At 46.0% G+C, this 27,420-nt stretch overlaps 1 protein-coding gene across 2 annotated transcripts in view; it reads left to right on the top strand.

Annotated features, from left to right (window-relative positions):
• The window catches only part of slc6a11b (solute carrier family 6 member 11b), a 220,431-nt gene that overhangs the window by 173,789 nt on the left and 19,222 nt on the right, over nt 1-27,420 (top strand). Inside the window, exons 9-11 of one of the 2 annotated variants that reach the window (XM_086001773.1) lie at nt 10,898-11,022; nt 17,084-17,196; nt 23,299-23,436. In XM_086001773.1, coding sequence (XP_085857899.1) covers nt 10,898-11,022; nt 17,084-17,196; nt 23,299-23,436 — 376 coding nt within the window. The remainder of the gene's footprint in view (nt 1-10,897; nt 11,023-17,083; nt 17,197-23,298; nt 23,437-27,420) is intronic. The other variant, XM_086001774.1, reaches the window with a different exon arrangement.

Raw genomic sequence — 27,420 nt, 5'->3', positions numbered from 1 at the left:
GCCATTGAATGTCAAGGGGTGGTGTTTAGACTCTCTCTTGTTGGAGATAGTCATTGCCAGGCACTTGTGTGGCGCGAATGTTACAGGAAATACCTGGGCAGTTTTCCACATTGTCGGGTAAATGCCAGTGTTGTAGCTGTACTGGAACAACTTGGCTAGAGGTGTGGCTAGTTCTGGAGTGCATGTCTTCAGCACTACAGCCGGGATGTTGTCGGGGCCCGTAGCCTTTGCTGTATCCAGTGCACTCAGCTGTTTCTTGATATAATGTGGAGTGAATTGAATTGGCTGAAGACTGGCTTCTGTGATGGTGGGAACATCAGGAGGAGGCCGATATGGATCATCCACTCGGCACTTCTGTCTGAAGATGGTTGCAAACACTTCAGCCTTGTCTTTTGCACTCGCGTGCTATGGATCATCCACTCGGCACTTCTGTCTGAAGATGGTTGCAAACACTTCAGCCTTGTCTTTTGCACTTGCGTGCTAGGTTCTGCCATCATTGAGGATGGGTATATTCATGGAGCCTCCTCCTCCCGTTAGTTGTTTATTTCCACCACCATTCACGACTGGATGTGACAGGACTGCAGAGCTTTGATCTGATTCGTTGATTGTGGGTTCGCTTAGCCCTGTCTATAGCATGCTGCTCTCACTGTTTAGTATGCATGTAGTCCTGTGTTGCAGCTTCCCTAGGTTGGCATCTCATTTTTAGGTAAGCCTGGTGCTGCTCCTGGCATGCTCTTCTGCACCCCTCATTGAACCAGGGTTGGTCCTGTAGCTTGATGGTAATGGTAGAGTGAGGGATATGCCGGGCCATGAGGTTACAGAATGTGGTGGAATACAATTCTGCTGCTGCTGTTGGCCCACAGTGCCTCATGGATGCCCAGTTTTGAGCTGCTAGATCTGTTATGAATCTATCCCGTTTAGCACGGTGGTAGTGCCACACAACACGATGGAGGATGTCCTCAGTGTGAAGATGGGTCTTTGTCTCCATAATGACTGTGCAGTGGTCACTGTTACCAGTGCTGTCATGGACAGATGTATCTGCTTCCGATAGATTGGCGAGGACGAGGTCAAGTAGGTTTTTCCCTCGTGTTGGTTCTCTCACCACCTGCCACAGGTCCAGACTGGCAGCTATGTCCTTCAGGACTATGGCCAGTAGTGGTGCTACTGAGCCACTCTTGGTGAAGGGCATTGAAGTCCCCCACCCAGAGTACATTCTGTGCCCTTGCTACTCTCAGTGCTTCTTCAACATGGTGGAGTACTGATTTATCAGCTGAGGGAGGGCTGTAGGTGGTAATCAGCAGGTTTCCTTGCCCATGCTTGACCTGAAGCCATGAGACTTGGGGTCCAGAGTCAATGTTGAGGACTCCCAGGGCCACTATCTCTCGACTGTATACCACGGTACAGCCACCTCTGGTGGGGGTATGGAGGTGTGTGGGACATTGGCTGAAAGGTATGATTCTGTGAGTATGACTATGTCAGGCTGTTGTTTGACTAGTCTGTGACAAGATGTTAGTGAAGAGGACCTTGCAGGGTCGACTGGCCTGGGTGTGCCAGTTGTTGTGTCCGAAGTCAGTGCCACGTGGTCCGTCCGGTTTTATTCTTATTGTTGTTTTCTGTAGTGGTTTGGTACAACTGACTGGCTTGCTAGGCCATTTCAGACGGCAGATTGCTGTGGGTCTGGAGTCACATATAGGCCAGACCAGGTAAGGACAGCAGATTTCCTTCTCTAAAGGACATTAGTGAACCAGATGGATTTTCATGATAATCCAGTAGTTTCATGGATACTAGCTCTTTATTCAGATTTATTTAATTAAGCTACTGTGGTGAGATTTGAACTCACGTCTCTGGATTATTAGTCCAATAACATGACCACTATGCTACCGTTCCCATTAAAGGGCCAGGCAGTTTACAAAGTACTCACTCCTACAAATTTGCCTGCTTTTACCAGCTGTATACACTAAAATAAAATTCTATCGCATTGTTTTCCTCAACAATGCAAGAAAAATGGCTGATTTAAATAGCCTCATTCTCCTATCTTTTAACATTTTCACAGTGACGCTGGGCTGTTATGTTATGCAGAAGCACTTTAAATACCGTTTCATAAATTATCCAGTTGTTTCTTCAATTACATATTCTTTACATGGTTACTTTATAGAATCTCTGATGTTTCTGCCATTCTAACAGGAATACAATAATAATTCATTTTAATTTATTCCTTAATGGTTTCCCTGATGGCTGAATGAGTAAGCATACAGTCTCTGAGGCACACAGACAACGACATTTCCAAGTTTGATTCCTAGTCTATGGTTGTTGTGGAGGCCTCAATATCCCTGATATAAGAGCATAAGAAATCAGAGCAGGAGTAGGCCATTCGGCCCTTCCGCCATTCAATAAGATCATGGCTGACCTTCTACCTCATCTCCACTTTCCTGAACTATCCCCATGTCCCTTGATTCCCTTAATATTCAAAAATCTATCAATCTCTGTCTTGAATATACTCAACAACTGAGCCTCCACAGCCCTCTGGGGTAGAGAATGCCAAAGATTCACCACCCCCTGAGTGAAGAAATTTCTCCTCATCTCAATACTAAATGGCCAACCCCTTATTCTGAGACTGTGACCCCTGATTCTAGACTCCCCAGCCAGGGGAAACACCCTCCCTGCATCTACCCTGTCAAGCCCTGTAAGAATTTTGCATGTTTCAATGAGATCACCTCTCATTCTTCTAAACTCCAGAGAATATAGGCCTAGTCTACTCAATCTGTCCTCATAGGAGAATCCCCCCATCCCAGGAACCAGCCTGGTGAGCCTTCATTGCACTCCCTCAGCAGCCAGGGTTTAAGTTCTTGATTACTATAAAGTGGCCCCTGTTGGAAAGTGTATGTATGTGGATGTCAGATGAGATAAGAATCAACTTGAGTGAAGATGCTCCCCATGGTTGATCTTCACTGACACTCACCATTTAGACTGGCACTCGAAGAATGGGTGCTTGAGTGAAGCACTGAATAGCTACGAGTGCGCATGACCCACACCCTAGATGATGAGATGTGAGTGGAAAAAATTGGGGAAAAAATGACACTGGCAACATGTTTGTTAGGATGCTATTACTGTATCCTGGGACCTACAAAATGTGTTATCTGTATGCTCAAGTAATAGGAGTACACTTGATCGATATAACTACAACAAGCAAAAAGCAGGTGTTGCTGAAAATTAGCAGACACTTGACATGATTTTAATTCCAAATAAGGCCCTTATCAATTTTTTTTTGATAGTTTTTTACCATTCTGGTCTGAAAATGAATTTAGGGTTCATTTATATTATGATGTTGCTACAAAGTTAAATTTAGTTCACATGGGGTTAACTCTCAGAAACAGACATGTTATCCTGGGATCTATTAGCTGGGGTGCCAGGCCATATCGTTAACTGAATTATGCAAACTAATATTACCGTATCAGTTTGAAATAATGAGGGATTTTTAGCACATTCCAGAGATTCACACCTATAATATTGGTTTCAATCATTGGAAACAGCAGGAGGCTTAAGGTAGCTATGGCTCCCACATTCAAGGAGGAGGGTGAATTCCTCATTTAAGGTGGTGGCTTTGATCGGCAGCTCAGCGAGCCAATCCCCAACAGGGAGCTGACGGAGTGGCAGAGATTAAGCTTTTTGGCTTTCTCTTTGGATGAAAAAGGACAGTCTGCAGGAGGTTGTGTGTGATGGACGTTAAGGCAGAGGCAGTGTCACCGTAAGACTAAGTCAGTGTCAGTCAGTTCAGCAATGCTGACTTCTAAAGTAAGACCTCACCGTCCGCGGCCTCTTGCATTGTTCCACGGAAGCTCAGCGTAAGCTCGAGGAACAGCACCTCATCTTCCAATTAGGCACTTTACAGCCTTCCGGACTCAATATCGAGTTCAACAATTTCAGATCAAAGCCTTGGCCCCTATTATATTTTTATATATTTTTTATCCACACCTTTGGTTTGTGCCTTTTCCTTTTTCTCTCCCACATGCCAGCTGTCTCTCACTCTGCCAGCGCATTTCACACTTCATCTAGAGCCATCTTTTGTCTCTTTACCTGTCCTATTACCATCTCGTCTTGTCTTGAATATCTCCTAATGTCTCTTCACCTCCCAGACCTTCCCTTTTGTTCTTTCATCCCCTCCCCCATTTCCCAGCCCCCAAACTGGCCTTTTAATCTGTTTCATTTCCTGCTTTTTTCTCAGTTCTGACCCAAAACATTGACTCTGTTTCTCTCTCCACGGATGTTGCCTGGCCTGCTGAGTTTTTCCAGCGTTTTCTGTTGTTATTTCTAAAGTAAGGTAGTTCCATAGCAAGGGCATGGTTTGTATAATTTAGTGTTTTTGATATTATGAGCAACGATAGAAATAGGTAAATCTCACTTTGAAAATGGTATTCCGTTCATTCATGCAATATATGTAAAATAAACCAGCTTCTTGATTTACATTTGGTCTTGTCGCACTCGAGTGCTTGTTAGCTTGCATTCCGAAAGATAGGAGAAGCATGTGGGGACGTGTGCAAGATCATGACAGCCAGTGCACACGACAAGAGATCTTATTGTTACAGCTCCCCAGCCATGCTATTCTTTATGTAGATATTGGGTCAGTAAAAGGTGCTTAAGGGAATACCTGGTGCTGCTGACCACAAGACAATATCTAATGCAGACCCAAAACTTGTAACAGGCCTAAAATAGTAAAAAATAGAGAGCCCAAAATTCCGAGGTTCCTGCTTTGCCGATGGAAGTGCAGCAGAGCGGGACTCCCAGACACTTGTAGAAGAGGACACGGAGATCTCCAAAATTCATGGGATAAGGTCATTTAAATAATCAGACTGGGCGGGTCTTGCCTGTACAGGCACAACAGAGGCACCCACCCTGACTGCTCAGTGGAAAATCAGAGGTGCACCCTGTCACTCCAATGAGAGAGCGGAAAGTCCTTATTGGGCCAAAGGTGTCGGGGCAAATCTTTTTGTTCTTTGCCCCAAAAGGAAGCCAGGGCCTACCTTCAATAGGTAATCGATCTCTTCTGCAATTGATTACTTTTGGAAGCATATTTGGAGGCTTTAGAAGGCCCAGTACAGAACACATACCAGCTCTCAGGTTTTCATTGAAGCTAAGGAGGGTGTAATGGGCAGAATTCACAGGAACACCCCCAGATATGCCCCCAGTGCTTTCTGTTGACATGTGGGGGAGTAGGGGCAGGTAGAAGACATCCTCCCCCCCCCCCCACCGATTGGGTTTCCCAGGTAAGTTGTACAGGGTAGAAACCCGGCAGATCTGGGTTCTGTCCCAAATTGAGTACCTCTAATGGGAATTCGGGGCTTTTTTTCCCTTCCCACACCCTGGAATTTTGGGTCATGTAGAATTAACAGTTTCCAGCTGATTTGGCAACTTGTACTTTACTCACTTACTCTGCTATGGGTAGATCATCTTTAGAATGCCAAACTGTGCCCAACATGAAGAACCCAAATTCCCATTGTTTGATTAGCTGCAACATATGTACAATTCCGAAGAGGTGTGATGGATTATTTTTTGAATTCTTTCTTGCGGGCTACAGTACAAATGGGGTTAACACCAAGCACTGTTAGTTGATTGTCAAGCTGCAGAGTACACATTATGTTCTGCACGTCAAAAGGACTTACCTGTGCCTCTGGAACAAAAGGTGGTTTGATATCCTAATGCCTGTTGAGTGCCATTAGTGTTATTCTGTCCAGCGCTATCTCAGATAACTGTGTAAATATGAATACCTTGCAATACATGCCATGAGCTTCAAAGAGCACTGGAGATTATCTTGCCTGGCAAATGTCCCGGGCATTTGGAAAATTGTGAATGACTGCCATCTGCTGTCAGGATGCCTGCAGGTGACATGCAGCATCGGGCTGGCACTGCCACTGGTGGGAATGGTCAGCTGTAGCCTTAAATATTCTGCTTCTGCCTCTTTCCAGGCATGCGGCAAAGCTGCCCTGTGATTCGGATCCTGCACTTTGAAGCAGCAAACAGAAGCACCCTCCTCACTAGCACCTCATGCAGCGTCACCTCCACTTCGCCAGCCAGCAAATCAACTGTTGTGCTGCCCCACCCCGTGATCATAGACCCTGTCCCCCGCCTCCACATTTACTGTGCCAGCTGCTAACATTTTCCAGCCCATTTCTATTACGCTGCGTTTGCAGAGGCTGAAATATGGATTAAAAATACCAGAAGCCTTTGTAAAGGCTGCCAATGTTTTTGTCCCCCATCTGCAGCCATTCACCATTAAATGCACAGTTCACATTATGTAACTGAAGCTGGCCTTACACAATCAGGCAGGGTCAGCGCACTAACAGTCAGGCCGGTGCTAATAACACACTGCATGATTAATGTACAATTGGAGCCCTGATAGGAAAATCTACCCTAATGCGCCAAAAGGAAGTATGTAGTATTGTGTCCTGAACATGCTGAATTTAGTTTCATATTCTTCTTTCGACAATACATCTGGATTGAGTAAGATGGATTAGTGAATCGGCAGAATGTGAAAGTTAACATGGGTCCCTATTGTGATACAAATTGCTGCTTATATTGAGGTATGCTTAGGTGTCAGCTGTGGCTCAGTGGGTAGCACTCTCACTTCTGACTCAGAAGGTTGTGGGTTTAAGTCCCACCTCAGAGACTTGAGCACATAATCTAGGCTGGCACTCGAGTGCAGTATCGAGGGAGTGCGGCACTGTCGGTGGTGCTATGATGAGATGTTAAACTGAGGCTTTGTCTGCCCTCTCAGGTGGACATAAAAGATCCCATGACACTATTCGAAGAAGAGCAGGGGTGTCCTGGCTAATATTTGTCCCTCAACCAACATCATTAAAATAGCTGATCTAATCAATATCATATTGCTGTTTGTGGGACTTTGCCGTGCGACATTCTCTACACAACAGGCATTACATTTTAAAAGTAATTCATTGGCCGTAAAGCACTTTGGGACGTTCTGAGGTCATGAAAGGTGCTATATAAATGCAAGTCTTTCTTTTACTAAATGACCTTATTTCCGAGCTTGCACTGATTCTTATGAGAGCAATTACAATCTTCTCTACATCAGGTATTAATTCATTTCACAATGTTCTTTACTTTCAGCTATGTGTTACTGAAGTATATACATAGGGGATAATAATACGACAGCAGACACCTCCCCCCCCCCATATTATTGGGTGCAGAAACCTGAGGCAGACAAGACACACAGTGGGGGCTAAATTAGATAGCCCCTGAAAATGGGCACAAGGATCACGACGCGCGATTATCCCGCGCCCATTCAATGTAATGCAGGCAGCACGCCAACTTTGTGCTGCTTGCTCATTATGATGATTGCTGCGTGCAGCCAACACTAACCGCGCTGTTAATTAGCTGCACGAGTCAGCCAGGGGGGCCCAATATCATAACTTGCTAGCTCTACTTAAAGCTAGCCTGCACTGCTTAAAGCTAGCCTGCACCTCTTAATGGGAAGGTGCATGGTGGCTGCTGGAGGTGCTGAGATAATTCAGAATAGTGCTGTGCAGTGGCTGACGATGGGAGAGTGCCTGCACCAAAGTTTTCCGACGCAGCACTGGAGGTCTTGGTGCAGGAGGTGGAAAGGAGGAGAGACATCCTGTATCTGCAGGGGGCAGGACGCCCTCCAGACACACGATGAGAAGGCAGTGGGAACAGATAGCCGTGGAGGTAAATGCCAGGAGTTTAGCTCTGAGGACCTGGATGTAGTGCCGCAAGAAGTTTAATGACCTCACATGAGTGTTCAGAGTCAGTGTTTGCATCTTCAAATGCTATATCCCACCAACTGCACCACTAGCCTCAGCCACTGCTCAATTCACCACACCCCCATCACTCACCTGCCAACAATCTCTATCAACCAGGAGTCATACCTCACATTCATGTGCTTCACCTCACCCTCACAAACTTAGCACTGTCGCAAGCCTCACACCCACATCTCACAGCTTGCACACACTGCTAGCTATTCAACCATGAAGCCACATCACCCAAGCATATTGCACAACACTCACTGACACACTTCTCTCTCTTTTGTAGGAGAAGTTGGCACACAACCGGAGGCAGCAGGAATGAACCGGGGGTGGGGGGGGGAGAAGCGCGCCTGCATGTTTTAACCCCCATGGAGGAGACGGTGTTGGCCATTATGGGAAGGACCATTGCTGAGGCCACAGCTGGCGGCGGGGCTAAACCCATTGAAGTTGACGGTATCCTCATACCTAACCCTCCTCCTCACATCCCACTCCCCTCTCATCCCACACTCTCTTCTGATTTACAAGCTGCAGATGGCGTAAGCATGCACTTCTTACTTTCTCCTCACCCCTCACCATAGCCTTGCCCTTGTCCCTCTTTCCTTTCAGGTAACCAAGAAGTGCAACCTGGCCAGGCAGTGGAGGAAGACCAAGAAGACAGTGATGATGAAGACACGCTGTCACTTGATTTCACACTCGCAGCCACCAGCTCAGATACTGACACTGCGCGTATCTTAGAGGATAGTATAGAGGCGGGATCTGCACGTGGTGAGACACCAGGCACGAATGGCCTGAAGCCAGAGCAGGGGGCAAGGGTAGCGCAGGTGCTAGCACACTGGAGGGCGAGGTCGCACACGAATTCTGCTGCACAGGACTCGAAGGAGGACTTCGATGGGCCAGGCTACAGAGCAGGTTGATGGGCGTACACAACAAAATGCTTGGTGCATTGGGAAGCCCGAATGCAATGTCAAGGAGCATGAAGAAGTCCGGCACCAATTTGGCACAGGGCTTTGCGCAGAGCATGGAGCCCATCCTTTCCAGCATGGAAATACACTTGTGGATCCAACCATGATGCAGCGTCTGATGGCCGATGTCACAGCTTCCATTGCAGCACAAGCAGCTTCCACCAAAAGTCTGAGTGCTGCAGTGCAAGCTCAGACTGCTGCCATCACTGCAGTGTTCAAAGGAGCTTCCAGGGTGTCACAGCAGCCTAGCAAATTGTCCTCCAACAAATGACTAGGATTGCTGAGATGCTGCCCCCGGGGAAGTGGCAGAGGCTCAATGGAGCACAAACCTGCTGTCCTCTCCTGGGATGACAGCATTCGTCCTCCCACCACTGCCACTCTGTCAGTCCCCTTGCTGTTGCCTGTCAGCCAGCCCAGCCCGGACTGCTGCCGCCCATGCCGAGATGACGCAGTCTGAAGCCGAGTCTTCTCGGCCCAGAACTGCTCGAGGTCGTTCTCCAAGGCCATCTGCAGTCTCCTCCACTGAAAGTCAGCAGCCTTCCACCAGCCATGCTGCAGCCACTGGAGTAGCTCTTTGTAGGAGCACTAGGACAGGCAAAGGCACACGAAAGACAGGCACTATGGGAATGCACAAGGGTGATTAGTTTAATTTTGCATGCAATATGGCATGATTTAATTTATAAATTTGGTTTGGAATGTGTATTTGTGTTGGCTTTTCTTTTGCATTGTGGCCAAGAGGGTGATATGATGGTCAGTGACGGAGGGAAGGTAAGGAGTGTGGGACTGTTGGTGAATAGGGAATTGTGGTTGAGGTTACTGGTATTGCACTTGAATTAGTTCTTCATGTACAGACCGGGCAGAAAGGGTTGCAACCTCCCTTCCTCTTCCTCATCCTCCTCTTCCTCCTGCTGCTCAGCTTCTCGTCTGATAGGTGTCAATAGGGGCTGTCCCCTCATGATGACAAGATTGTGTAGCATGCAGCATACCACCACAAATCTTGAGACCCGCTCAGCCGAGTACTGCAGTGCTTCTCCAGAGTGGTCCAGGCAGCGGAATCGTTGCTTCTGCACGTCAATAATCTGCTCTATCACATTTCTTGTGGCAGCGTGGCTCTTACTGTATGCATGCTGCGCACGTACGCGTGGGTTACGAACCAGAGTCATGAGCCATGTCGTCAGCTGATGGCCCTTGTCGCCCAGTAGCCACCCTTTGGTTTGTCGTGGTGGCTGAAATACAGCTGGCACTGCGGACTGCCGCAGAATGACCACATCGTGACTGCTGTCAGGATACCGGGCATTGACCTGCATGATACTCTGCCTACGGTCATACAGCAGCTGGACGTCGAGGGAGTGGAATCCCTTACACGGTAGAGTTGACATGCTGCTCACGCAAATCAATGTGCGTGCAGTCAATGGCACCCTGCACCATGGGGAAGCCTGCCATCCTTGCAAACCCTTGTGCTCATGCCGCCTGCTTCTCTCTGGCAAGAGGGAATGAAATTCTCTTTGAATAGAGGGCCTCAGTGACCTCCCTCAGGCAACAGTGCACTGCAAACTGCGAGATGTTGCTAATATCTCCAGCACCAGCCTGGAAGGAGCCAGACGCATAAAAGTTCATCGTCATGGTCTCCATCACAGCAACTGGCAATACGATACTTGCCCTGCTCTGAGGTTGGAGTTGTGGCTGCAGCAGTTGGCAGATTTCAGTGATGACCTCCTTAGTGAAGCGCAGACATCTCAAACATTGGTCATCACTGAGGTTCAGGTAGGAGAATTGCTCCCTGAACACCCTGGGCGGATATGGCCTCCTGCTGAGAGCCCTTCTCCCCCTCCTCCTCCTCCTCCCTCTTCTAGCAGCTTGTCCTGCACTGCGTGGCCTCTGCTCATTCTCCCAGTCATCCTCGATTCCAATAGGAAGGCCAACGTTTTTATCAGTGTAGATGATTATTATGAATTCTTCCCGATTTTGATGTGACAGAAGAGATTTTATTCTTACCAAAGAAATACTTGGAAGTTATAGCTGATATCCGTCTGTTTAAATATGCATTCAATATAGTATCACGCTGAATATTAACTGGACAGTTCTCTAGTTAAAAATCAAATGTTTATTAAACGCGAAAGCTGTTTGGAGCATTAATTAAATGTTGTTGCTCTTTTGCAGGGATTGCATAATGCTCTGCTGCCTCAACAGTGGCACCAGCTTTATTGCTGGTTTTGCTATTTTCTCTGTATTAGGATTCATGGCTTTTGAACAAGGAGTGCCGATTGCAGAAGTAGCTGAATCAGGTGGGTTGCAAGCAATCGTGTAAATTGTGAGTGATATAAACCAAGTGAACTGATCCAAACATGACAAACCAGATAATGTTAAAGGCAAATTTGGGCACACCATTGCTTTCTACCTCAACATCACTGCATGCATTCTTAACAAGTCTCCTGTCTCTTAGAGAGTAAAGGGTAGAAATTCATCTTGGGCGGTAGTGCAACACGGGTGGTATAGAATCGGCTGCCTGTTATAGTCCCCACTCGATATTCAGTTCATTGACTATAGGCTGGGCCTATAACAGGCGGTTCAATGCAATATCCCCCATTTTGCACTACTGCGCAAGCTGAATTGCTGCCCCATTGTCTTTATTTACGTTCCCTTGTCTGCTCCCCTTGGAGAGAAGGATAGCCCAAACTGTGAAGTTCCACTAAACGATCAGTGCTATTCTGTGACCTGCTGATAAGAGGTGAGCTTCTGCTGGGCAGAACTATCCCCGACTTTGTTCCTTGGCCCCGAGAGAGAATGTGCGGAACTGCAAACACAGACTGAGTTAGAAGCTGAGGATAAAAACAGAAGATGCTGGAAACACTCAGCAGGTCAGGCAGCATCTTTGGAGAGAGAAACAGAGGTAACATTTCAGCTCATCTGTTATTATTTCACATTTCCAGCATCTGCAGTATTTCGCTTTTGTTTTAGAAACTGGAGAAACATGTTGGGAAACAGTAGGGATGTCCAAATGATACTTAAAGCTGAAGCTTTAAACTTGCCACCTGATGATTGGGAGTCTAACGGTTTATTTCTAGGGCACCTGATAACAGCTTATATCTAAATTAACTTTTAATCTCTCAAAGGCTGCAAGGCAATGTTCCCTTTAATGTTAGCCTGGCATCAGCAGTAGGAATATTCCACCACCTGAGGTTAGATCTAGGAGACAGTGGGCCGGATTTTCCGACCCCCCCGGGTGTGTACGAGGTGTGTACACACCCATAGGGGCCTCGCAAATGCCGGGTTTAGGCATGCGAAGACATGTACTGAAAGCCGGCACTTGCGATCTGTCAAGAATCTTCTTGACAGATCCTCCGCCTGCCCGGGACAAGGGCCACCGCGGGCAGGGAGTTCCGCTTGCTGCACAACCTCCACCCATTGAAAACCCTTAAAAATCTTACGCCTGGTAAAAGCAGGCATAAGGCATTTTTAAAAAATGTTAAAAAATAAAAATTTTCACTCATTTATAATTTTAAAATACTTTTATATAAAGGTAAGTTTATTTTTAGCCCCTTAAACAAAATTTTGTTTAAAATATTTAATTTAATGTAATTTTAACTAATTTTATATGTGATTTAAAAAACTTCAATTATTTAATGTTTAACTGTTTTTTAAGTGATCCCCATTCATACTTTTGACAGATCTATGCCTAGAGACCTGTCAAAAGTGTGCATGGGGATTCCCTTCTTTGATTGGCTCCCCATGGCCCACATGATTCCAGGGGCACTTGCGAACCACCTGCGCCCCTGGGATAACTGGGCCTCTGCGCATTTCGTAGAGCAGAGGCCCAGGATCGCAAGTCTCGGGACCTGCGGAACCAGCAGGTAAGTGTGTAGATTTTTTCCAATCGGAAGCCTCCGATCGGAAAATCTGGCCCATTATGCAGGTTAAATTACTCGATTCTGCAGCTTTTGCTCATCCTGATGAGGCATTAGAGAATAGAGTTCCTCTCTTCCTATCCAGCATCAGCAACAAAGTTAGCAGCACCACAGACTTGGTGTAGAACAAAGATCTGCCTACACTGCCCCAACAATGTGGCTTAACTCAACCTCAAACACCTACTAGTGCACCAATGTGGTATTCCATTTCACACACAAGCTATTCTTTTGGACTTTCTGAGGAAGGTTTTCTTTTTATTAATCGTACAGCAGCTTTCCCCACCCCTTCCAATTTTTTTTTCCCTCATAAAATGTTGTTTATTTATCTTACCTTCTTTAATTTTTCCTGTTTCTTGAGTTTTAAAACATTGTTCCGGGTGTCTTATTTAGTTTTTTTTTTAAACATTCCTTTATTCCCTTTCATTTTCTTAAATCATTTTCTTCCGGCTCCTGTTTTGCTCTTTTGGTCTTGATTCATTCTGCAAGGTAGCAAGAAGCTGATAAGAGACTGGAGTGACTGAGGATAGAGGGAATAGAACAGGGAGAGACTGAGGCTCTATAAGGCTGTGGAAAAGCAGCAGAAAGAGGTTGGGAAATGATCACGGTGATGGGGCTGGTTGTAAACCTGGGCAGTTGTTTTATCTGCATTGCAGCTCATTTAAACTGGAAAATAACACAGTCCCCAGAAGCTGGAGAAGAGCATGCTTTGCTGAGCAGCTAAAGCTTTTGTCAGCTTCATATTTACAAGTCGAAAAGTTGCACCATCAAGTGGCAGCACTGAGGAACCGCACTGTGTTTACCATGAGAATGTGAACTAGTAAAAAAGAAATCACGGGGGAAAAATTTAGTACCTTAGCGCCTCCCGTTAGCGCCAGCAGATGGCGGTAATGGGGCGCTGATGCAGTAGCGCCGGGGCGAGGTGAATCCAGTGCCGCATGGCAAATCTGGCCCCCTTGTTGAGCCGCCGGTATGAGGTAGCGCCGGGGACTTCAACGCCAGGCAGATTGTGACGTTAGTGAGCCTCGACCAGACAGCAACAGGGAGAGCTGGCGCACAGCTCCAGGAAGCCGGCTCCAGCAACGTTATTTAAAGGCATCAGCATTAATCACTCCCAGCTGTCAGGACAGGTTCGTTTCAGTGGTTTCATGTCAGTTTCACCCACTGAACAGTTTCTATAAGTAATTTCAAGCTTTTTTTGTATCAGCAGCCTTCTGACAACTACAAAGTAGCTACATTTATTGTTCAAAGATTCAAACTGCTACACTTGGCAACATTAATGGGGGCTTTCAGCGGAGGGAGCATAGACAGCAAGAAATACGGGAACATGTGCACAGAGGGATGAGGAGGACCATCAGGGCTCTCAACAGGAGGCCTTACCCTTCGAAGGTATTCCGACAGCACCTCTCCTACCTGCAATTAAGCGAGGAGCAGTGTATTACATGGCTCGGCATCACCAAGGTGGTGGTCACAGAACTCTGCCACCTCCTCCAAACAGACCTCCAGCCTCACAGCAGGATGACTTAAACCCCAGATCCCTTTTGCTCACCACATCCCTATCATACCATCCCTGTGTCATGCCACATCACAGTGTCCTCCTGAGCGCAAAGGTGAAATGAGAGAGACCACAAAATATTGCAAACTCCATTAATAAATTTATGCATAAACGTATCACGCATATCACATTCATTCTAATAACTAATGACCCTTGTGCCTGCCATAGTTGAATAGCTGTCATTGTGTGCAAGGTGTGAGATGTGGATGTGAGTGTTGGTGGGTGAGTGCTGGGGGTCTGGTGCTTTGGGCAGTGTGTGAAGCTTGTGGTACAGATGGTGGTATGTAGCATTTGTTGAAGCATTCAATCACCCTGACCACCCGACTGAGGTGGATCTGCTATAAGCACACCTGCTTCAGTCCTCCAGCTCCTTCTCCTTGTTGTGCTTTTCCTTGCTGAGGCAGCTGCACAGCCAGCAATGCTGAGAATGAGGTGCTGCAGCATCAATGAAACTCCCCTTTAAGTACTAGGAAAAGCCTGTGGCAATGATGAGTTGCGATTAGACTTCACCCGATATTGGTCCATCCTTTAAGTGTAACGCCAATGAGCTAAGCCTTTAAGACTTGAATTGGCGCCCCCATCATTTCTTTGAGCCGTGAGCATGAATTTTGGATGCAGTCTAAAGGCGCTAATTCGCAAACGTTTCTAATGATACCACCCATTCCTGGGCTATAATGAATTTCTAGCCCCAGGTTTCCATGGAAGCCACATATAATATTTTACAGCCTACCTATTAAGAGCTGAGATTGCATTTGAAAGAAAAGAATAAAATAGCTCATTTCTGAGTCCTTCATTTGGGAATGCCAAATAAAATTATTTTCACCGTTGTTTATTATTGAAAAGGAAGTATGCTGTACTAAATTCTGCCAAACTACATATTTGAGGTAGATTAATTCAGATAGATATAACTGAGCAATACATCATTGATGTAATAAGATGCCATATTTTCCTTTATATGCAAATTTTGACAAAGAAGGCAGATCTGAGTAAATAGGGAACCTTCAATAAAAGGTGGTAATGGATTTTTGTTCATTTGTACTATTACTCTGAGTCTGGTTTGTATCCTAAAATGTGTTCACAGGAGTTTGCAGTAAAAACCCAACTCCATTGCTAAATCCTTTTTGTGGCTTGATGAAAGTTAGTCAAGAATAATCTTACATAGGGAGTGACGTAATAAAACTCACTACGCACTTGGTTTGAGCATAAAGCAAGGCTTTAATCAACTTGTTTCAGAACATGGAAGTCTAGTTGTATCCACTAGCTCCTTGTCTTTACAAAATGTCCCTGGCCAGCTGGGACCAACGCCCGAGTATTTATACTCCTTGGACAGCGCCACCAGCTAGCCGTCCAGTGTTATTTCATAGGTAGTTTCTCGATGATGAGATTTATGACAGGGAGGTATATATATTAATGAAAAATGAGTCTTGAACATCTGTCCATGATAGCATTGGTAGAAGTGACCACTGCACTGTCCCTGTGAAGACGTGGGCCCGGGTTTATCTCTCTATGCTGCCCCGGTTTTTAGTGGGAATGGGGCAGTAGCAAGGCTAAAATAAGCTTCACAGGGATGCCAGGGCGCAGTGTAGGTGCTCAGTCACTAACATGGCACAGGCAGAATGCTGCCAACCTCACCATCTCTGACAGCAAGAGCCGAGTGAATGCCCATAGCTGCATGGGCTGGTCCTCGCTGGGGTTGAAGGGGTTAAACGTGGGGATGCTTCCTCCAAGAGTCTGCCTTTGCTGGGCACCGTGTGCCAATTTGTCCTTCAAGAAGATAAAGAAAATGAGGGTAAGGTTAGCAGTTGAGGAGTGTATGGCAAGTGGCATGGGAAAGGTAAAGTAAGTATGTTGGAGTATCAGCCTATTAAAGTGGAGGAAGGGATTTTAGGGTTCTGCATGCCAGTTCTTGGTGTTAGAGGAGCTGTGTAACCATAGTACAGGATATGGAATTAGAGTCACCCTTAGCCAGAGTGCTGTGTGAAGGGTTAGTTGTGGAAGTGTTGCTTTAAGAGAGTGGGCAAGAAAGAAAAGGAGAGCATGCCCAGTGTATTACCTTGCCAGCTCTGATGAGGTCACTGAACTTGTTCTGGCATTGTTCTGCAGCACTGAGGCACCTACACCCAGCAGTCTGTGCCTCCTGATTTTGATTTCATCGAGGAGGGTTTGGAGATCTGAACCAGTGAAGTTCAATGTTCTTCTCTGGCTTGGTGCCATGCCCTGCTCTTCTCAGGGCCCAGATGGGGTCTGCATAGTCATAAATCTACATGTGGATAATAAAAACATTGCTAAAACATGCAGTGAAGTTATTAGAGAGTGAAGTGAAATAGCCAAGCACTGTTGCTCTCTTAACTGTTGGTCCCCCAGTCTGATGCAAAGTAGAAAGGAAATCTGTATTTCAGCATGTTAATGTGCATTAAATGAAAGCTGATAATTAAGAAGCAGAATCCAATAGCCATGCCCTATCTCAAAGGCACAATACTGCGGATGCTGGAAATCTGAAATAAAAACAGAAAATGCTGGAAATATTCAGCAGGTCAGGCAGCATCTGTGGAGAGAGAAACAGAGTTAACGTTTCAGGTTGATGACCCTTCATCAGAACTGGAAAAAGTTAGAGATGTAACAGGTGCAGTGGCAAAGAAAGGGGGAGGTGGGGAGGAAAGAACAAAAGGGAAGGATCAAACACAAGAAGGGAAACAAGAAAGCATTGAAGGTGAACAAGCCATGCCCTATCTATTTGATTCCCTGTTTAAGTCTCTACCATATGATTTTAACTTACTGGCACTATCCTTCAGAATTAATGAGACTTGAAAAATGTGTGGCTGCCTCAAAGTTTGCCTCGATTCTGGAAATATCTGAAATCATTATTAACACCTTCATCTTTATCTTTAGGTCCTGGACTGACATTCATTGCTTATCCGAAAGCTGTCACTATGATGCCTCTTGCACCATTATGGGCTGTTCTATTCTTTTTGATGCTCATTTTCCTTGGGCTGGACAGTCAGGTAAAATAAACATGGAAACGGTTTCACCTTAAGGAACGTACACGTGTTTTGACAACCCAGTGTAATTGAGCTAGAATGAGAGCTGTGGTACTGTCGGACTTTACAATCAGCCATTAATCACACTAGTTGACGGTTTACCACACTGGTAACACAGCTTATTTGTGGCTCCATGAATTTTTAGATGTAATTTCTGATTGATTTTTTTTCTTGTTGCAAGGTAACTCTAAAAGAATCCATTTTTAACTCGGGAATTATCATATCGTTAAAATGAAAAGTTCAAACAACTTCTACATAATGCATTTTAATAATAAAGTAATTACCATGACTATTCAGACTGTCCATTTTCTATCAAAACTTATAAAGGTTCACTTGTAGAGTGGGTGCCTCTTTGTGTTTGTAATTTTGATTGATGATTGCAAACAAAGCCCATGTATAACTAAGTGGCCAAAGATTCAAACTAAGCTGATGCCCTTGTGCCTATTTTCTGCAATGCATGGATCTCAATCCAATTTTCAGTGGAAGCAATGATGACTGTTCCTGAACTGAAAATTTGGCCCTTTTTTTGTTGTTGACCAGAATCTTAATGATGTAGAGGACCTTTCTCAAAACTGAAACAACCTGATACAATGCAGGCTCAGAGAAAGAATGGAGAGGAAAGTGGCCGGGGAAGTAGATTGGTTACGAAATAAGCTTAGAATTTCCGCTCCCTCTTGGGATAGAGGTTGGGTGCAATGGTGGCGAAGGATCCTGATATTGGGGGCAGAATCAGTCTCCGTTTGGTTCCCGCACATGGAAAATAGTAGAGGTATAGGCGCCTCTTGTGCCTGCACACACTATTTCGTTTTGGGAGTGTGTCTGGAAGCATTCCCAGGCTCCCCATGGGAATCCTGCCAGATACTCCTATGCCAGCCAAATGCAGCCTAAGTGCCTGCGTGCGGGCCCCACAATGAAAAATTCAAACGGCAGTCGATCCCAGAGGAAACAATTGCCGTTTGATTTGAGGGACCAACTCTCCTTGGGGGCCAAAGAAAAAATTGTAATTGGTCTAAGCTAATTGAAACATATAAATTTTTTAAGGGGCTTGACAGGGTAGATGCAGGGAGGATGTTTCCCCTGGCTGGAGAGTCTAGAACTAGGGATCAGTCTCAGAATAAGGGGTCGGCCATTTAGGACTGAGATGAGGAGAAATTTCTTCACTCAAAGGGTTGAGAATCTTTGGAATTCTCTACCCTGGAGAGCTATGGATGCTCAGTTGTTGAGTATATTCAAGACAGAGATAGATTTTTGGGCACTAAGGGAATTAAGGGATATGGGGATAGTGGAGTAGAGATGGAAGATCAGCCATGATCTTATTGAATGGTGGGGCAGGCTCGAAGGGCCGAATGGCCTATTCCTGCTCCTATCTCTTTTGTTCTTATGTGCAGAAATCTTCAGCCCGACAGGTCTGTAACCACCCCAGCCCTCGCCCACCAAAAACAGTACTGCCACTCTGAGATTGCAGCCTTTAGGTTGAGTGGGCTCATCTATAGCGCTGGTATTGGCACTACCGCACGTCCGGTAGTACAGCAGTGCTGCCAGAATTTCTACCCTATTCAGTTAATATCACAACAATATTTTTTTTCTGGAGATAAATATTGAGTCCCTGAGACCCTGCGGTATGGTATATCCTAACATAAATGCCGAACCTCTGTCTTTGACACTTGCCGCGCTTCTGTGGTCATGGGGAGGTTCCCTCATTAGCCGGCCATTAGGCACCCATGCCACTTAGGGGCACATCTAGGGTGCCAAAGTGACCAGGAAGTCCAGCTAAAGAGAGCCAGTGGTTTCCCCGGAAACACGTTGATGCCCTCTCGGAGCTGCTTTAAAAATTGAAAAACGACTTGCCCCACAAACCTTCGGTGGGGTCCAGGCCATAATCACGGCCTGGTTCCCCCAGGTATTTCCCACAGTTGCCATTCGTCAGTGAGGTACGTACCTCCGCCAGCGTTACGCCAGGTCCGATTGAGAGCCAGGAAAATGGGAACACCTGGCGTAGGAATCCCACTTCTTAGCTGATTGCAATGTTTGGGATGGGCAAACCCTCCACCCGCAACAGGCCAATCGGAATCCTCACTTAATGCCTGGTCCCATGGTCCATGTTGAAGAAGCCTTTGCTTTCAAAAAATACGGTTGTGCAAGGTGGTAACTGTAGGTTGGATAAACAATTGGCTGAACTGGAATTAGTCATTAAGCAGCGATCAACACCGGTGGCAACTGGCGTAGCGAGCTCCGTTACACAGGCCTGAGGCAGAGTAGTAAGAGCATCACTCGGGAATCCTCCCTCGCTCGAAACTGCAAGAAGCAGTCATGGGTTTGTTTCACGTTGCTTGGAAACAGATAACCCTGAGCGAGGGGTTCAGAGAACTCGCAGACACCCTGTGCTCTAGGCTCAGACAAATCAGTGGGCAGCTTGAAGAGATGGACACTGACAGTGACACGCGTGGAGACGACAGGAGCAGTCGGCTACCGCTCATGTCAGTGACATTTTAATGCCATCATGTAGCAAAGCGCAAGCAACTGAAGGTGTGTCTTCCAAAAGCAATGACCACCCCTGCCTCCTGCACCCCCCACCGCCCCCTCCCCCCCCCCCCCGCCCACATACATCATGGTTAGTTGCAGATAAAGTCACAGATCCTATTTGCCCAGGCTCAGCCGTTATCTAGGCAGCCGCACGCCCTTGTCCTCTCTCATGGGAGCACTTTTGAGTGGGATACATACACAAGGCTTATGTAATTCACAATTCATGAAATCCGGGCGTCACATTGGATAAAAACAAAAGGAAAACACAGCGAATGCAAAAACCAGAAACATTGAACAGAGTCATTTCACTTTTAATATATTTGCTCTCTGTCATTCTCTTATGCCATAGAAAAGACAGGGCTGGTTGTCGAAAGGTAAAACAAACAGAAGGTATGCAATTCTTAGCAAAAACTAAACTGGTAAAGCAATTAGCAGTTCTCTGATTGTAAATATGCACAGAGTGACCAGTTGCAGAACTCAGTGGAAGAACTGAGCAATGACACCCTCACCACCCTGCCTGCAGTGGCTGGTCTGTTACTGGTAGCTCCTCCAGCCCTTCCTCCTCCTGGTCTTCCATTGCGTGCTGTTGCTCCTTACCTAGGTATATGGTGAAGCCGGTGCCCAATGGCAATATTGTGCAGCATTGCCGCAGACTGTTACTACTTTGCTAACTTTTTCTGGGTTATATTGTAAACGGCTACCTTCCCTCCCGCCCCCCCCCCCCCCACCTTTCCCTCGGCTGACTGGAAAATGATCTGCATTGTTGCGTTAGCGCTCCAGATATCTGCTCAATGACGGCCTTCAAGTTTGCCCTTGTGCCTCGTTTTATCTGTCCTCGGTTGGGCGTGGGTTTTATGCAGAGCTATTATCAGTCATGGTTGCCTGCACTGAGGAATCAGTCTTCTATTCTTCCTTCTTCAGAAAGCTTGTCACATTTGATTGCCTTAGAAAGAAAACATCATGCTCCCAGGAAGCGTGCAGGATATTTTGTGACAGGGACCTCACATCTCCCCTATTTAGGTATGCGTAGGGTAGATACACAAATAGCTACGTGTGTACAGTCAATGATATTCTTTACTATGGCAGGGCCACTAATTTGGTACGACATTAACTTCCTTTTCAGCTTGCTGCCGAACTTTAGGTTGGATTGTAGAAAAACTCAGCTTTGGTTACCTCCTTTGTGCACTGAGAAATGACTGAGACCTGTGATGTTCCCTGTGGGTGTCTGGAAGAACCTTCGTGACATTAAAGTTGGGGTCTGTGGTGTCTTTCACTGGCACTGGTAGTGTGCTGCGGGTGGCTGACTGCGCTGGAGGTCTGTGTAAATCAGTCAGCGCCACCCCGCGGAACCTGAGCTTCATCAGGCACTGCTGCTCCCTGTTAGATCCACTGCCTGAGGTAGTTTATTCTGTAAGTGCTGCAGCTCCCATACCTTCCATACTCCCAGGCTATCCTTTCCTCCTGCCTTCCCTAGGGAGTGCACCTTTATGTAGTGGAAAGTTTGTGTGCACCTATGACCCCGAGATCCTAGGCTGACAGGAGTATAACTCCTGATAGGGCCATGCAAGCCAGACAGTTCGGAAGGTAGGAGCCAGATCAGGGGTGTCAAACTCATTTTACAGTATATGGTGGGCCTGATCCAATATCCTGGCATTTGGTGGGGGCCGCATTCAGCAAAAGGTATGGAAATTGATAGAAAGATAAACCATATTAGCTCCTTGACAATAATCCTTAATTAGGTATAATTTTCACTCATCTTCAATTATATTTTACAGATGTAACCCACCTGCACATTTTTTTAAATTATATATTTATTCCAAGTAGTTCCCCTTCCTTTCCCTGTTGGGTTTGTACAGTATGTTTTCTTCCTTATCTCCATTTTAATTTCTCTGTTCTTCCATTTTGAAGACAGCTTTTATCCCTTGTATTTATTTCTTTGGTATATATTTGTCTTTCACATTTCATATTAAATTAGCCAACTCTTTAAACAATAAATAATAATGAAGCTGCTGGTTGAATTTAAGAACTAACTTAATGAATTGCTCGCTGGGTTTATTGAGTGATTAATATGCTGATTTCATGTTGTTGGCTATGTACAGCGTTGACAGATTTGTTTTAAAATTGCTGAGGTGACCGTATGAATTTAAAGAACTCCTTTTTGGAAGTGCATTAAGTGCCAATGAGCTGTTGACAGTAATTAATTAATAAAGCAATAATTGGCCGGTTTTATTAATTAGCTGTGTTTCTACCAAACCATGCAAAGGCGCCCTTCTATTCTCGCCCCCCTGATCCCCATCCATTGAGTCAAGGTGCTGCCGCTATTTCAGATCAATTACCGCTGGCTTCTCTCTGGCATCTCTGAATGCTCGTTCCGCTTTTTGCATCTGCCAGTCTCTGCGACTGGTTTCGTCTCCAGATCTTTCCCCCTCAATTCAGTGCGCCCACTCAAAAACAGTCCCCAACTTTCCAGAAGATTTTCCCTGTGCATTCCTAACTCGGAACATTCGTGGAAAGCCCACTGGCCAGATGAAACTGTTCCGCGGGCCGTACATTTGATACCCCTGAACCAGACTTAATGCAGTCCACCAGTCCTCCTGGTGTGTGTCAGGCTCATGGCCTGTCCATGTAAAAATGCCTTTTGTTATGGAAATGACCCAGGGACAAGACAAAACTGTTACAGACTTGCAAATGTAAACATCAGCTGTGGAGAACCACGATCTGCTGGACGTAAGGCAAGATTATGCTCCGATGGAGTCAAATATTTTGCTCTGGACAGACTGCAATGGAAAAACTGGGTTGCCTCATGTTCCACTAGGCGCAGGAGACCCTAACTAAATAACTCTCGTCCTGCTCCTAGTACACTAACAGATAAACAGCAATGGCCGTTGAACCCACGTCGTGAGCTAGAAAACTTTCAGCTGAGTAATGTTAGGTTTGTCATGATTGGCTTGAACAAGGACTTAGCTATCAAAAAGTTTAATTTCTGTGATCCCATTTGAGGATGGAACATAGGAACAGAGAATAGGCCATTCAGCCCCTTGAGCCTGCTCCGCCATTCTATTAGATCATAGTTGATCCGAACCTCAACTCCATTTACCTGCCTTTTTTCCATTTCCCTTCATACCCTTGCCTAACAAAAAGCTATCAATCTCAGTCTTAAAAATGTCAATTGACCGAGCATCCACAACCTTTTGGGAAAGCCAGTTCCAGATTTCCACTACCCTTTGTGTGAATTATTTTTCCTGGTTTCTGTCTAATTGGCCTAGCTCTATTTTTAAGATTGTGCCCCCTTGTTTTGGATTCCCCCACCAGAGGAAGTAATTTCTTTGTATCTACCCTATTGAATTCCTTTATCATTTTATATGGCACAGCGACTGGATCACCCCTCAACTTTCTAAACTCAAGGGAGAATTACTCAGAGTTGTGGTACAAATAGATGCAAAGTCCGTTAGGGCTTTCTACTGGTCTTCATCCTCTCTTTACATAAATCTACATACAAAATCTGACCCATGTATTTCAACATAGTTCCTCTTTTCCTTGCAGTTTGTCTGTATGGAAAGTCTGGTGACAGCTATAATAGACATGTATCCTAAGGTGTTCCGTAAAGGATACAGAAGAGAACAGTTAATTTGTGTTATCGCAATTGCATCTTACTTGGTTGGATTAATAATGGTAACAGAGGTAAGCTAATTAAACTAAACTTTTTGTACATTTTTGGGATTTATACATAACTGAATGAATGTGTCGAGAAGAATTGCCGTCAAATTATTTACAGGTCATAACAATTTAAGTAACAATTTACATTTTAAATCGGATATAAAGCAACAGCAGCAATTTACATTTATATAGCACCTTTAACGTAGAAAAATGCTTCACCGAAGCGTCATCAGAAATAAAAGGACACAAAGCTAAAGAAGGAGATATTAGATGGGGAGCCCAGCAACTTAATCAAAGAGGTAGGTTTTAAGAAGGGTCTTAAAAGAGAAGCTGGAGGCTGAGGGTCTTAGTTCGAGAAATCCAGAGCGTGGAGCCTAGACAGCTGAAGATACGGCTGCCAATGATGAGAAAAGGGAGGGAGATGGCACAATAGGCAAGTTTGAGGAAGTGTCCATGAATATGGATAGGGGAGTTTATATAATGGGCGAGGTTTAGGGAGGACAGGAAGGCAGTGAATTCAGAGGGGAGGGGCAAAGGGGATCTGAGATTGAGATTGAAATCTCAAAGGCTGAGGAGTCACTCAGTGCAGAGGCTCAACGGATGAAAGTTGGAAGGATATCTTAGTGAGAAACTCAGGGTGGGGCAGGGGGTTGGTGGTAGATAATGAGGATTTTAAAGGAGCGGCAAGTAGGATGGAATAAGGTGAAGTGCTCAAAGGTGGAGAAGGTACCAGAGGAGTAAGGGAGAGACTCAGTTGTGACTTAGTGAAAGGGTCCACACTGCCACCACAGCAGTTTTGGCAGGGCAGGTGGTGGGAAGTATAGGCAGGTGAAGATACTTCAGTATGGTACAAAATGTCACCACCCCTGAACTATGTTTCAATCAAAACCAGGATGTCAGTGCATTCATCCATATTAAGGTCATGGATGGCAAGGGTCCTACTCGCAAGGAGGAGGTTGGTGAGATTAGCCCCCCCAGTGAGTATGCTGGGCATGAAGGGTGGTGAGAGATGAGGATGGGGCGCATGACATTGTTGCTCATAAGGAGGCAGTGATGGGTGCCTCAATGGGCTCTTTGGAGACTGGCAAGAAAAGCACAGAGGGTAGATGTGGGCTTATTCAAGGGTGATTCAAGCCTGGGACGGGGCAGGAAGGCAGAGTTTGATTTTTTGAGGTACGGATTTGGGGGAGCAAAGTTCTTGAGAGGGGAGAATTGAAAGGTGGCATGACTGGGTGACAGGAAGGGGATAAACAGGAGAGATGGGCCCAAGAGAAGGGAAATAAAAAGGGAGATAGAAGTAATGGGCTCATCTCCAGCACATCAGCCACAATGTGCACACAAATGGACAAAAAGGGATTTCAAATTACATAGTCTTGGCAGAGATTAGGTGTCTTGGTCGTAAACAGAGTACAGGGAGGAGACAATATGAAATAGTCCAAAGCTAGCCGTGAAGGAGTGGAGGGTTGGCCAAGAGCCAGCAGGGATTGATCCAGGGGACCAGTAGAGGAGGCCTCCGATGTTAGCAGTGTGCACCAGCAGATCAAGTAGACGACCAAAGGAGCGAGGAATAGTGAGAGTGAAACAGAAGGACCAAAATCAGGGATCTAGGGGAGGGTGTAAGATAAAAACACTGGATCAGTACAGATAAGGGAGCTGGTCCAAGGAACAGCTGTAGGGAGGTGAGGAGCACAAAAGATCAGGAAAACGGTGCTCATGATTGGAATCCTTGGTCACATGGCAAACCAACAATTGCTTTTTGGACTGAGTGTATGCAAAACAAGGAGCAAATTGTGCTTTCTTTTCAAAGATATTGGACCATTGACATCACACAAGTTGAATGAGAGCAACTCCAATTAAATTAAATTTGAAAAGCAATGAAGATAATAACATTCTGAAATATTACGGGTAAATCTTAATGGGCTCCTGAAAATCAGGTTACAAGCTCTAATCTGCTTAAACTGGACTAGTTTTAATTAAGTGAGTGATTTTAACTAACATTTTTATTGAGTGTGTTTTATAAAATGTTATTTAAAGCAATAAAATAATAATTCAGCTGCCATTTGAGTATGGGCTAGTTCCAAATTGGTGTTGTGAATACAATTTATTTGTCTTATATAGAGTACAAACTATTTTATTTCACAAAATGGCCATAAATTAATTTAAAATATATATTTTAGGAAAATGGAAAAAAAATGCTACTAAATTAGAATCTGATATTAGACGGTTTAAAAAAATCACAGTTTGGCCCATAAATTAGGCATGTAGTGGGCGCAGTGAACAGTGACTTGGATGGATAGGCCCATGGCTCACGTAATCTTGGGCCTCGAGCCTTATTATCATCCAGTCGGTGAGCTGCAGACACCTGATAGGCGTCCCCAGGCAGCTTTCTGACAAAGAGGAATCGAAGATTGGGCTGCTGTGAAGCCAGCAACGGCCCTCAGGTAAGTCCTTAAAAGGGACAGGGAAGCGGGGGCGGGGGGGGTGTGTGATTGGGTCGGGACGATCGGATTGGGAGGGTGGAAAATCCAGTCGGAAGGGTAGTAGTGGTGGCTGGAATGGGCTGGGTAGCGTAGATCAGGGAGGGTGGGGTGGGCAGGGGCTGGGATCGGTGGGGGTTGCTGAGGTAGCGATCGCGGGGGGGGGGCGCAGGGTCGAGGTCAGAGGTGGGGAGTGGTGGCTGGCGGGAGACCACGTGGTTTGAATATGGAGCTGGGTAAGTATATTTTAAACACTTATTGTGGCCTGCAGCAGTCCTTTTAAGGACTGTCTGTTAGGCCTCAGGTAGGCCTAATTTTCCTGAATGTAGCCAGTAAGGTGCCAACTGCGTTCAGGGCAACCCAGTATTGCAGAGGGGGCTGCAAAAGGTGTTAGGCCCCTTATTTGAATAGGAAACGGGCTTAATGCCTGTTTCAGGCTTAGCCCTGGACGCCAAATTTTTTGCCTACACCAGTCTGAAGGACGGCACACTTCTGGCTTGTAATGAGCGTGCGCTTCCTGCCTGCCATAGGAGGCTGTTTAGTGCCTGAAAAACAGGCACTGTGGGGCCTTTATAGAGAGTGACCTTGTCATGTAGAAGTACTTGCCCCTATCCTGTGTTGTGCATTGAAGTCCCAGTGGAGACAAATGGGGCAAAATTCAGTAGGTTAGCACCCTCAGTTAGCACCTGGTGGGGGCGCCGCTAATGGGGCGCTCAGGCAGTAGCGCCGTGGCGGGGCGAATCCTGCGCCGCACGGCAAATTCGATAACGGTTAGCGCCTCGGTCCCTTTCACTGTGCAGATCGTGACATCAGTGAGTGTGCATCGCTCGCTGGGCGCCCGATCTGCAAACTACAGTAGCACCACCTGCCTTACCGCCTCGCGCCGACAGCGGCAGGGGGCGGAGGCATGGACCACCCAGCTGGCGACTGGCAGGGCACTACTTAAAGGGATGCGTCCCAGCTGTCAAGGAACTTCTGTTCGAAAGGTCAGTTATGAGTGGCAGAGAGCGCCGGATGTATCTGCAGCCAGATAAAGGCTGCCTAGTCCCCAGAGTGTTGCGGGCCGTCAAAGCACTTTGCATTTCATCTCACAGCATATCGTCATTCTGCACTCCCCGAATCATTGGGGGCTGGTGTGCAGACTCCAGTGACCCTCCGCTTTAATGGCTGGAAGGCGCCTGCGCCAGTGCTCACTCCCGGTTACACAACACCTCATATTCGTTATCGCTTGGAGCCTAACGCCACTCACCTATGCCATTAGCGCCTGGTTTCGCACTCCCCTGAATTTTTTGAGCGCTGAGACTGAATTTAGCGGGCAGCAAGATTGATTAGCGTTTGGTGCTAAATTTCCAACTCCTCAAAAGTTAGCGCCCCCTTTTGGGCGCTACTGAATTTCTCCCCCAATCTCCCCTGCTTTCTTTTTATTTGTTTATGGGATGTGGGCATCGCTGGCAAGGCCAGCATTTATTGCCCGTCCCTAATTTCCCTTGAGAAGGTGGTGGTGAGCTGCTGCAATCCGTGGGGTGAAGCT

The sequence above is a fragment of the Somniosus microcephalus genome, chromosome 11 (genome assembly GCF_052327205.1).
Source record: "Somniosus microcephalus isolate GS21.2 chromosome 11, FLI_Smic_1.0, whole genome shotgun sequence".
NCBI classification, from domain to species: Eukaryota; Metazoa; Chordata; class Chondrichthyes; order Squaliformes; family Somniosidae; genus Somniosus; species Somniosus microcephalus.
Note: the sequence above shows the minus strand (reverse complement) of the source record. Positions and strands in the feature narration are given on the sequence as shown.